Below are 12748 nucleotides of genomic sequence, written 5' to 3'. Positions count from 1 at the left end.
ATATAACTATTAAACTTCTATTATCTAAACTACATGCATCCAGAGCATGAACACCAAACAACATTCTGGCAACACTTGAAAACTGAGCTGCAAAATTTGGTTTTTATGTGTGGTATAAAATCCATTTAGAGCACTAAATCGCCATTTTGTAAAAAGACAAACCTTTAAATAATTTATAGCACTAGTAAATCTCAAGTTCTTGGTAGATTTTAAAACAGTATTTAAAATATCACTTTAGATTAAAACCAGCAGCAAGAAGCTGACTTCCTTATGCCATAACAAGCCAAGTTAAAGTGCAATACTAGCAGGCCATCTAGTGACCACTGGAGGGTTAGGGAGAAAAATTAAATTAAAAATCCTTATTATTTGTTAGTATCTTCTATATTGTTGAATACTCACCAAATGAAACATGTTAAGAAAATGAAGATGCTTTGACCAAATGCCAAGAAATGTAGTCTTTATAGCAATGACCATATTACCTATACCAATTATATTATGTATCCTAACTAAAAGAGAGATAAGAAAATCAATGATCTGTACCTTTACACTCAATTATCCACAGTATTTGAGGTACTCATCACCCTAAAACACCCAATGCACAGTATACTAAAAACATGTTTTGCTTGAACACTGAAATAAATGCTTTATCTTGCTAAAAGACATTAAATAAAAAAGTCCAGATAGAATTCATTTCAGAAGAGTCTCTCCAAAGTAATGCTGAGTATCAAATAAAGAGAACTCCATTTATAACTATTATTCTTATGGAGGCTGCACTTCTCAAACACCACCATTCTCTGGAAAGTCAGACCACATTATCCTCTTCCATAATAAAAAGTCAAGGTACAACAGGAAATGCACAGATAATTTTGTCTTTGTCTCCAGTACCTGGCATACAACTTCTAAAATCCTTGGAATCTCCTCAGTGTCTTACTGAGATGCCTCTTGGTTGATCTTTCCTACACAGCTCCAGGATGGGCACTGGTCTCCACAAAGACCAAGCTCTGATCTGAGGGTTAAAACTTTCAGTCTCACCCACCCTACCTTTGAGGAGGAGAAAAGGGTCAGAGATTGAGTTCAATGACCAAAGACTTAATCATTCATGCCTATATAAAGCCTTCATTAAAACAAACAAAAAGCCTGAGTTCATCATAAATCAGCAATAGTAAATAAAGAACTTTCCTGAGTTCCATGAGTCGGTCTAACAAATTATCAAATCTGGTAGGTGGGGGGATATCCCACCTACCAGATTTGATAATTTGTAATCAGCTGGGCATAAAAGTGGGGCCTCAAACCTCATTCATGGCTATCATCTGAAACAGAGGTAGTCCTATGGGACTGAGCACTTAACCTGTGAACTGAACTAACTGCAGATAGGTAAGAAATGAATGGAATTGCTGGACACCCAGATGACCTCAAAGATCAAAGGTCTGGTTGGTGTAAGAAAAAAAAAAAAAAAAAAGACTTCAAAAGTCTAACAAAACTGAACCTGAAAAGAAGATAAATTTTACTTAGCTCATTTTAGAAATAAAGTGTTCATTTTAAGAGGCATAAGTCACCCATTCACAACTTAGATTCAGGTTTTACAACCAAGTAAATCATAACCTTCTGGTAAAATGTGCCCCAGCCTTCCAAGGTGGGAAAGTTGTCTGAATCAAAATGTGTCAAATTCTAACAAAAAATAAATAAAGCCCAGAGGTCATGAAGGAGGGAATCCCTTGCACATATGTCTGAACAAGAACTATTACAGGTAACTACTACCAGACCACAGTGCATAAAGACTGCAGCAAACTTAAGCACAAAGTACTTCTGTGAGGACAACTGCCCAGCAACTGTCTGCCCAACCTTGGGGCTGCTGCCACTCATGGCATTCATCTTTGTAGCCAATGATAATTGTTCCAAAAGAGTTTATCTAACCCTCTGCACTTCAGCTTTAGAAGGCCCTGTCTGTCCACTTTGCCTCCTTAAATATTCAGTTTACTTTGGCAGCACTATCCTACTAAAATGTTCATTTGGCAGTAAATTTGTTATTTTCAGTGGATCTCTGCTTTTGTTATTTCAGATTGACAAAGGTAAATTAAGTAACTTACAAGCACTTTCTTATTTCACACTATACAGAACAAACATTTCACTAACCAACTAACAGGTAACAGACATGGTAGTTTATTATTTTTTTTTACATGGTTACATTCTTTCCAACCCAAGCAGTATTATCTTTGACTTACTCTGAAATAATTCAAAATTATTCTAAAAATACTAATCTTTCTAAGATCAATGAAATGCTCTCCTCTCCATTTCTTAGCCCCAACTACACTTAGAAAACAACTGTCAAGGAATGTGAAAGATTAGAGAAAAGATTCACATTTCAGAAATAAACTAGAAAGGGAATAATCTAGCTATTAATAAAAAACCATGTAGTAAAAAGACAAAGATTATGGACTGCAGACTCAATCACTCCTGATCCAGCTCTCTGGGACAAACAACCTTGTATCATCACCACTTCTCAGACTGTAACAAATTCAATCCAACAGTGCTACTGAGATACTGAGGGTGTCCAACTGCGCCTGTGGCAGTCTCTCTCAGCACACACAGTACTCTCATACATAATGCTGGCTAATGCAGGACCTCTACTCTTAATACTGTCATACTGTAAACTCACGCTGTCATCACACTACATACTATGAACTATGGAGATGAGGTCATTAGCCTTTGCTTTAAGGCACCAGTACACCTGACATATTCATTCCCCTCATCTCCTAATCTATGTTTAGACTCTACTATGTTCTCCTTCAGAACCCACCTGTAGAAAACCTCATTAATGCCTGTGATAAAAATGAAGCTGAAATGAATTTGCTAACCCTGGATGGACAGAGTTTGCTATGAAAAGTACACACTCACTACATCAAGTTATTTTCAGTGTGGGTGCAGTGGGCAAATGTACTCCCAGAATCCCACCAACTAACTGAACTTTGAGCTGAGTGTCAGGTATTCATTTGTTTCTCCATGTGCTCTATGCCCACTACAGACTCAACTTTATGAGCGAAACAAAGGAGATGTAGGTAGGTGTGTGTGTGTGTGTGTGTGTGTGTGTGTTTCTTTCAATTGTATTCTGAAATTCTATATCATGTTACAAAAAAAGGAAAATTCTCTACAGTCATTCTAGTCCATGCATTATAAACAAAACAGTGGTGGTGAGAACCCAAATTTAAGGTACACAAGACAGGAAATTTTATTGCTTAATTCACAGTCACATCTCAAGTATTTAAAACAGTGTCAACTACATAAGCCACTAAGTATTTCTTAAATTAATAAAATCAACCAAGAACAACAGAAAAATATTCACATGCTTTCAATGGGAAGTGAGTCACTTACTTAGAAAAGCATGTAACTGAAATTTTTTGGCCCAAAGAAGAGTGACATCAAAAGACAGCAATCATACTATGGAAGCATTTGTATTTCTTCTTTTGTTACTACTCAACTTTTAAGATAAAAACAAATAATTTTTCAACTATTTGAAATCTTCTCTGTCCTAAACAAATATAACCAGAATCCCTTTCTGGATACATATTTAATTACATTGTACTAAAATGTAATGAGAAGAGTCCTAAAAGTAAAAGTATATGAAAGTGACTCTGCAGTCATCAGCAAGTGTCTTAACTTCTCTGAAATATTCATAAATTTACTGCATGAATAAAATTACAAAACACGTAGAAAGTACTCAGTACAAAGATCACTTTGGAAACTACCATAGTAATTCAGGTGAAAGGTAGTTGGAAGCTAAACTAGGAAAAGAAACCTCTTCCCCAGATTCTGATAAGCAGAATGCATTATTTAAAAAAAAAAAAAACAATGCCCTGCATATATGTGCCTTATATATGTACTCAGCAAATATTAATTGATCTATCACTCTTTTTCAAACTTTGAATAAAATTACCCAATCATCATACTAACTAGCAGGCATAATACAGACTAATATCTGTAAAAAATCAAAGGCAATTCATATATTCATTAATTAGGCACAAACAAATTAGGAAGAAAGCATTAATTAGGACTACAGAGATTAAGACAAGCAACAGAAAGAGAGAAACAGACACAAAGACACAGAGAAACAGAAAATACTACAGTGAAAGACATAGGGTCAGCAAATAAGAAAATACGCAGCTTGGTACCAAACTATGAAGAACCTGGAACACAAGTCACCCTGATTCTAAAAACAATGGGAAAAATCAGGTAATGTTTTAGAATGAAAGGGGGAAATAGACTACATGACAGAAAGATGATTCTGCAAATACCAAAAGGCATACAGAACTGGAGGTGTGGTAACATCATACCATAGCACTTACCCTCAATTTTTAACTGTTAGAGAAAAAAAAGAAAAAAAGAAAAAAGATGTAAAATCCTGTGTATGACACATACCATAGGAGTCTGCATCATCACTTTACAGAACTATGGTTAAGAATCAATTTAATTCTGAATATGATATCCTGAATTCTGAATCAGGAAAGTAAATCAGTGGAAAAATCAGCACAACTTGTAAAGAATGTATGGGAATTCTCTGTTATTTTTAGACTTACAGAGGAAATGCAACGTTTTCTCAAAGTAAAATGTTTTTAAAATAAAAACAACAAAACATCTTCCTCCACACAATGGAAAAAAAAAAAAAAAAAAAAGCCTGTATGTCAGTAAAGCATTAAACACAAAGGATGCTACTCTAAGAAGGGCCTTAAAAAAAGTAATTACAAATTGAATAAAAACAGAAAAGAAGAGAGATACCTTCAGTACCTGTCAAAATACTTATAAATGTCAGAGTTATCTGAAATCATCTCTAGCCATAAAACAGCCTCAGAGATTCATGAGCCCCATAAAATTATATAAAAAGTTATCTATGCACATTTTTCTGGGATTTTGTAAAACACTTAAGATTCCTTAATTAGATATAAAAATAGAACAAACCTAATGAAATTTAAAACTTTATGTGATACTTTATAACTTTGATATAATAACACTCAAGTTAAAAAACTTAAGTTCAATGTACAAAAAAGCAAATAAAACTACAATCAAAATAAAAAAAAATATTGGAATCACAATGAAAGTTTCAATGAAAAAGACAGAAAATTATAATCCATGTCTAAGCAAGGATTTTATTCCAATATAAATGAAAACTATCATTAATACTGCCATAGTGTAGATCACAAATGTCCCTTGAAGGCCCAAGTGTTGGAAGCTTGATCCTCAGCCCTGTGGTGCTATTGGGAGGTGGGGAACCTTTAAGATGTGAGGCCTAGTGGACAGAAGTCTGGTCATGTCCTTGAAAACACTGGGACTCCAGCCCTCCTCTTTCTCTTTGCTTCCTGGCCAACATGAGCTGAGCAGCTTCCTCTGCCACTCATTCCCACCATGATACATTGCCTCATCACAGACTCAAAGCAACAGGGCTAATCAACCATGGACCAAAATAAACTTCTCTTTTTAAGTTGACTTTCAGGGAGTTTCTTACAGTAATGCAAAGCTAACACAAGCACCAACAGTAACAGTAGTGTAAAAATTCACTGAAAATGAGATGTGGAAGTGCCGCAGGAGAACATTACCAACAAGTGAAAAGGCCAGCTAATCTAAAAAAAACAAACTTTCTTGAGCCCATCACAGAACTAAGGTCTTAAAACGGTGAGCTGAACTGCTACTCTCGAGTGACAAGGGCCACCCAGAAAAGACAAGAAGTGAGAACTGTTTCCCAGAACACGGGAGGAATAAAGGCTGGTAAGAAGAAAACAGCTAAAATATGTTCAAAGTTTTTAAAGGCTGAGAATAGAGTAGTGTGGCAGGTGAGTATAACTGGGATCCCTGGGAACAAAGGTTTCTGTATTCAGTCATAAAAAGACCAAAAACAGGTGCTCAGAAGAAAGCTCAAGAGTCAAGTCTGGAGACTAAGAGTCTTCCTCAGTGGTACAGTCACAGAACTCTGCCCATTTCCCAAACCCTTCCCTCATATACACAAAAACCTTAAATCAATGGACAAGGGCAGAGGCTCTCCTAGGGTCCACTCCTAGAGTCCATCTAGGGGAATGGTAGAATCAAATAGGATCTGCTGAAGAAAAGGAGGTGGAGAAATCCTCTTGGGCCCAAGATCCTGCACTGATACAAACCAGGTAAATAGACACAAAACGTGCTAGTGATGTGACAAATAGGAAACTCACCCACAGGACATCCCAGGTTCAAAGAAGTTAACTGCCATGTCAGGAAGAGGCAGACACTGAGGAAAACCTGCCTCAAGACTCAAAGGCATTAAGAGGATACTTAGGTCCTACCTAAGACTGAAGCTGAACCATGAGACCTAGAACCATCACTGTGGTTTTCCTACCATGAGCCTAGCACTAAAAAAATAAGCAACAGCAGTTTACTGTTGAAAGAGGAACAGAGTAGGGAAAGAGACACCTTCTGTGGAATGGGCACGCAGAAGATGCAGAAATCTGGACCAGTTGCACTGAGAAAAACCCAAGAACAGTCCAGGCTCCACACCAGTACAAGGTAAAGCAACTCACCCCTGGAAAAATTTGAAACCTGTGGTACAATAAGAGGAACTATAAAATAAGGAGAAAGGCAACTGAATACCAACTGAATTAATTCAATTCACTACATTAAAAGCACAGCAGAAAAAGAGATGTCCCCATGGAGTAAACATTATTTATCTCAAATCTCTTCTATTCATGTAGACACAATATCCAGTCTTCAATAAAGTAAATCACAAGATACCACAAAAAGGCCAAAAAAACAAAAACACTGTCAAGTGATAACACAATCAACAAAGCCATGTCCAGAAACAACCCAGATGTTCAAACCATCATATAGGATTTGAAATATAATATTATAACTCATGATTGTGTGATCTAGTAGAAAAGTGGACAACATGCATGAAAAGATGGAGAATTTCAACAGAATTTCCCTGTATACTACATGGAAAGGAGAGCCAAATGATGACAAATTTGTTTGTTAATGATTACCAGAGTTTTAAAATTTCTTCCATACGCATATCACTATTAATAGATACAGGGAAGAATCAGGAACTTAAAAGTAAGTGAATTAAAATTATCAAACTAAATTATTAATAGGAAAGAATTTTTAAAAAGAGCATCTTAAAACTTTGGAACAATCTTTACCAACCCAAGAAGGTCAGAGAACCCTAAGCTGGAAGAAAAAGACCCAAACATACTAGAAGACCTAGATATATCATACCAAAACTGCTAAGAAAAAAGAATTAAGAGAAAATCCTGGTTCAGATGGGGGAAAAGAGAACAATTATAGCGAACAAAGACAAGACATCAAACTCTCCTCAGAAATAATGCAAACAAGGTCCATGGAGCAACATCTTTAAATACTGAACAGAAAGAAAAGAACAAAACAAAACTGTCAACTCAAAATTTCATACCTAACAGAAGAAGTATCTTTTTAAAATGAGCAGAAGAGAAAGATCTGAAAGCCTTTCCACAGTAATTCCTCCGTGGCTCCAAGATACCACAGACATACTGAAATCATGGTTTCTAACACTTTGTAGGAGTTACATCATCTTTTTTTGTTTCTGTCCCCTACAATGTAAATCCCTCAAGAATGGAAACACAGCTGATTAACCTCTGCACTGTCAGACCCTAGGACTAAGACCAACTATAGTTATGGGCTTTTAATCAATGTGTGACTGAGCAAAAGGAGAAGGAAAAGAAAAAAAACTTCTAGAAACACAGAACAGAGTCAAGAAACCATGCACCTGTTAGTGGGTTTGAGCACCCTGGATAATATCAGGACTCTTTAAGCTTCAATATGCCCAGTTACAAGAGAAGGGTCCTTATGTTCTGGAACTTTACCCTCAACAGAATCCCTTGATAAAATTCAACCCTAAGGATACCTATCAAATTGTCACAGGGAAAATGCAGGCATTCCCTAAATGTCTAGGGAAAGTTAACAATATTGTGTACCTCAACTTGAACACAATAATACCAAGTTGCAAGGCTGAATAATCATGGCTGGATTTCTGCTATTAGGTATTGATGTGGTAAAATTACTGATAAAAGATTATGTTATTCCTAAGTTTTCAGAAGTTTACTTAACCAGAATATTTCATATATTGTACATATGAAGCATGCCCCACAATACCCAACACAATGACACACACAGAGAAAACTGTTGGCCCTTAAAGAATTTAAAATACAAATATCGTTCAATATTAACATTACCATGTTCTTGGAGGGGGAGGGTTACAAGATGGATATAATTCTTCTCCGGTTTTTCTTCTTTTCACTGTCTCTTACCCGTTCCTGTAGAAGTTCCACAACTTGCTGGACACAGTCATTTACATCACAGGAGTCTGTTTTCAGCACCAATTCAGGGGCTTCTGGTTTTTCATATTCAGAATCGATTCCAGTGAAACCTTTAAAAGGTATCAGATAATAGAGGAGGTAGAAATTAAAATAGCTGGTTTCTTCAGTACAAGTTTCTACTTGAAATTAATATTTATGCTGTTCCTTCTCAGTTCAGGATTATGGAACTGACACTTCTTTCTTGGGAGAAGAGTTCTAATTAAATTTCCATTTCTTCTATAAACACATAGAATCAATTATCATTATCCAGTCTAATTATGTTCAACAAAGTTGTCACAAATACTAAATAAGTAAATATTGAACCACTGCTCCTTAGTAAACTACAAGACTGGATTCCTGACAGCCTCTGGTCACAATTTTGCCAACTGGTCAATTCTTTCACTTTGTTTGGGTGTTATTCTTTTAAAAGATACTTTATTTAACATATCAATTCCTTTACATTGGACTCACAGCCGAGTGTACTAAAACTCCTGCCTGAAAGAGAATGGCAATTACCTAACACATACTGGATAATACGCAAGTTATTCAGCATGTGTATTTTCCACCATGAGCAACATCACAGTCTTCTTGTCCTCAGAGGTGCTAGACAGCATTTTTGGCACTAGGGTACAATTTAAAGAGCTAAATCATTTAAAAAAAAAAAAAAAGCATTAAAATGAAAAAAATCACACACATGGTATTAAATCAGGTGCAAAAAAGACATGTATTTAAGGTTTGAATTGAAACAAGAAGGCCAAGTGTCACCTTTGTTGACTTCGGCTGGAAACATGTCAATCAAGTGATTCCCACTGTTCATCACTGTCCTCCTGTCCACAAGTGACCCCAAAAGTTACAGGGGTATTGAGTTGAGGGTTACAAATAACTTTTATCAAGTAGGCAATCTTTTAAATTGTTTTATATTTTTAGTAGGCAAATACACAAAGAGCCCACAAATAATGAGGATCAACTATAGTTCTGTCACCTTTTTTCTTTTTTTCCCTCTTAAGTAAATGCCTACACTGTGAATAAATAAAGAAACGATACCACTGGATAACCCAGAGCTTCCCTCTCCACAGGAATACAGGCCATCGTACCTGAGCTCTAGACATACAACCAAACTGAACAGTCTTTTCCCTCTCAATGCAAAAACTGACACTAAGTCAATCTGTCCATTACAGTCACATGGATTATCCTTGGCAGAATCAAAGCTCTGCAGGATTCTTCTGCCATTAGATAGCAAGTATTAAGGCAACATGAATTAACATTAGCTTAAGTAAAACATAAATAAAAATGATGAGTCCATGATATCACCAAATAGATTCCACAGTCGAATAGTTATCAATTGAGATATTAACCACTAACTAGATTTTCCCTGTTGTACGTGTGTTTCTACATAACTGCAGAGAAAAGAATATACAACAGTTCCCCAGAATAAGTCAGCTGAGCCCAAGCTAGGCTCCTGACACCCTGATGTTACACCAATGTAAGTTATTCAAGTCCTGCCTAACTTGGAAAGTTTAGGCCAATCTTAGGTTAGAATGGCAAATATAAATTTAAAATCATTCCTATTAAAAAGTATAGTTAGCCAAAGAGTTCTAAAATATGTACTATAACCCTATAGCACACTTATTTCTTTTTTTCCTATTTCATATTTCTAAGCATCATTTGAAGTCTTGAATCCAAGAAAAAATATCTGCCAACCGTATTTAGTGATGGGTCACAATAAAATAACTGGAGGAAAAATAATTCCAGTTAGAACATTGGTTGTAAAGTTCTGACTGAAACTGTGGCGATTCACTGGAGTCCTACCCCATGATTTCTCCAGCTTTAGCCCTTGGTTATAAGACTTCTCAAAGTAAAGCCAATGTGCAACAAAGCTAGCAAAGCTTTGTTAAAGACTTGGCTTGATGCTGCAGAGATTCAGGAGTTTTCCACCCAGCTAGCTAGGTAGTTGCAACAAATGCATGCTGTGAGGAAAACACTTATATTTAAGTCAATAATAAGTAACTACTTGAGTAGGAATCGTGACATAATTCACATGTGGAATGGATGACAGGAATATATTCACTGCCTAATAAATGTCTTTAAAGGTCTAGTAAAGACTGAGGTCCACTGAATGTATGAGATCTTGTCTGTTCTTGAATGTTTACCACCACAGCTCTGAAACTACAAAATGGTGTTTAACAAGCAAATGATTTTTTTTTTTAAATAGTGCTATAATCAGGAACCCTAGCAATAGGACAAACCTAAAATAAATCAGCATATATGAGTACACACATACACACAAATAAGTTAACCTAAGGATCATTTTCTGAGGAATACAGCCAATACTTGGGAAAGTTAAAAACAAAAGGGAAAAAAAAAACAGACTGAAATGAACACCCCAGTTATAGATACAAACCCAAGTGACTCCAGGACATTTTGAATTTGGTCTTAATCATCTTTTCATTCCTAAGCACCAAACATATACCCCACAAATAGAAAGCAGTGAAATATGTATTGAACACCCCATTCTCCCGCCTGCTTTTCATTTAATCAACAAGTGAATGTGTGTGACAGGTATTATACACTGGGCCACACACTGTACAAAATTTTAAAATACAAAAATGCTCAAGATGTTGTCCCTGCTCACAACTGGTTTAGTTTACTCCAGCCAGCCAGACACACCTACCTCCCTCACAAATCCACCCTTGCAAAAACAACAAAACCAACTACAATTAAGAGAAGTAAAAGGTTTAGACTGCAGAGTCCTGTACATACCATTTGGCTTTTCTGTGACCAATCTCTGTATAGAGCTGAAGTGAAACTGGCCATCATTGGAGTGATGGAGCTACGGGCTAAACTGGTTTCCCTCCCACTGTCACTATTCCAGTCAAGCTGCCTGTTCTGAGTCAAGAAGCTTAGTGGATGAAGGGATTATATGCAGCAGGCCTTGTCAAGAAGCTGGGCCTCCATGGTAGAACTGACAGGAAGCACGTCAGACTTGTTCACAGAATGAGATGTCACCAAGGCAGGCAGAATTTGTCTCATCTAGTAAAGCATTCCCAGAATAACAATTATTTTCCCTCTGGTTTAATTTTCACTTTTAAGGTTCAGAAACTGAATACCAAAATCTAAAATCACAGAGCTCCTGATAGATCCTATGATGGTCCCAGGCTACCACACCCCCTGTTGGGAAGACAAAAATTTCCTGCATGAATCACTCATCCCTAAACAATGCTCAATGAGTAATCTATCTTTTTTTTTTTTTATGCTGGCATGTCCTATTTCCCTAATGTCAAGAATGTCTATAAGATAAATAGTGACTGGTATCAAAGGCAACAGTAGAAACTGGTCCTCAGTTTTTCCTTCAATGTCTAATGTTCACCACAGTTGAAACTCTGGGAGCAGATCGTGAAACCTAAAAAAGCAAAGAGTGTATATGTTGATAGAATCAGTGATATATATTAGTCCTACTTGGATTGAATAGTGGACCATTCCAAGCACTATGATAAATAAAAATAGGCTATTTTTCTTGCCATCAAGATACTTATAATAGGGGCTGAGGTTGTGGCTTAGTGGTAGAGCACTTGCCCAGCACATATGAGGCACTGGGTTCGATTCTTGGCTAAATAAATAAATAAAGTCCATCAACAACTTAAGAAAAAAATTAAAAATCAAGATGCTTATATAAGGCATTTTTCCCAGTAGTTCGGTTAAGTCCTCCATTTTCACTGAAACAAAAACTGTAGAAGTGGTGGCAGCTAGTAAGTAATCTAATGTTAGACACCTCACTTTACCAAGTAGGCTTCCACCACCTCTCAAAGTCGCAACTCTGTCTTGTGAGTAAGATTCCAACATGACCAACAATAAGTGCACAGTGCTCTACTGCTGCTAGGCCTAGGAAAGAGAACCATGAGATGGACCCACCTTTGTCCTCAAGGAGCCCCAAGTCATTTGAATACTCACTTGAATATACCCAATCTCTGAGAAAAGAGTATCAGACAGGTGGAAACATAAAATATCTAAGCAAAGAGAAACTGGGAAGAAAATATTACTTGCCTTTAATTTCTCCCGCTCGTGCTTTCTTGTAGAGTCCTTTGACATCCCTCTGTTCGCAGACATGCAGAGGAGCATCAACAAAGACTTCAAAAAAGGGTAAACTTGCACCCTCGTGGATTTGCCTTGCATTGTTTCGATCCTTTAAAAAAACACGACAAGCACAGAAACAACAAAAAGTGATCACACACATCAAGGGTACCATATAACAACAAGTAAAAGTGCTTTCCAACTGAGTTAGTGGAAAATATATCAGGAAAAATTAATTTATATTTTAAAAATATAAACTGAAATGAACAAATCCAAGACATTATTAGGTTAATATTCATTAGCCTAATGAATGCAAACCCAACATCTTGGAAAGTTCC

General features: G+C 36.5%; 1 protein-coding gene across 2 annotated transcripts in view; it reads right to left on the bottom strand.

Annotated features, from left to right (window-relative positions):
* The window catches only part of Papss1 (3'-phosphoadenosine 5'-phosphosulfate synthase 1), a 112383-nt gene that overhangs the window by 56513 nt on the left and 43122 nt on the right, over positions 1-12748 (bottom strand). For both annotated transcript variants that reach the window (XM_046459090.2, XM_058583782.1), the window contains exons 4-5: positions 12384-12522; positions 8295-8413 (exon numbers count right to left, since the gene is read on the bottom strand). In XM_046459090.2, the coding sequence (XP_046315046.1) occupies positions 8295-8413; positions 12384-12522 (258 nt within the window). The remainder of the gene's footprint in view (positions 1-8294; positions 8414-12383; positions 12523-12748) is intronic.

The sequence above is a fragment of the Marmota monax genome, unplaced genomic scaffold (genome assembly GCF_021218885.2).
Source record: "Marmota monax isolate L192 unplaced genomic scaffold, Marmota_monax_Labrador192_F-V1.1 WCK01_AAM20220418_F8-fsc00002, whole genome shotgun sequence".
Classification (NCBI taxonomy): domain Eukaryota; kingdom Metazoa; phylum Chordata; class Mammalia; order Rodentia; family Sciuridae; genus Marmota; species Marmota monax.
Note: the sequence above shows the minus strand (reverse complement) of the source record. Positions and strands in the feature narration are given on the sequence as shown.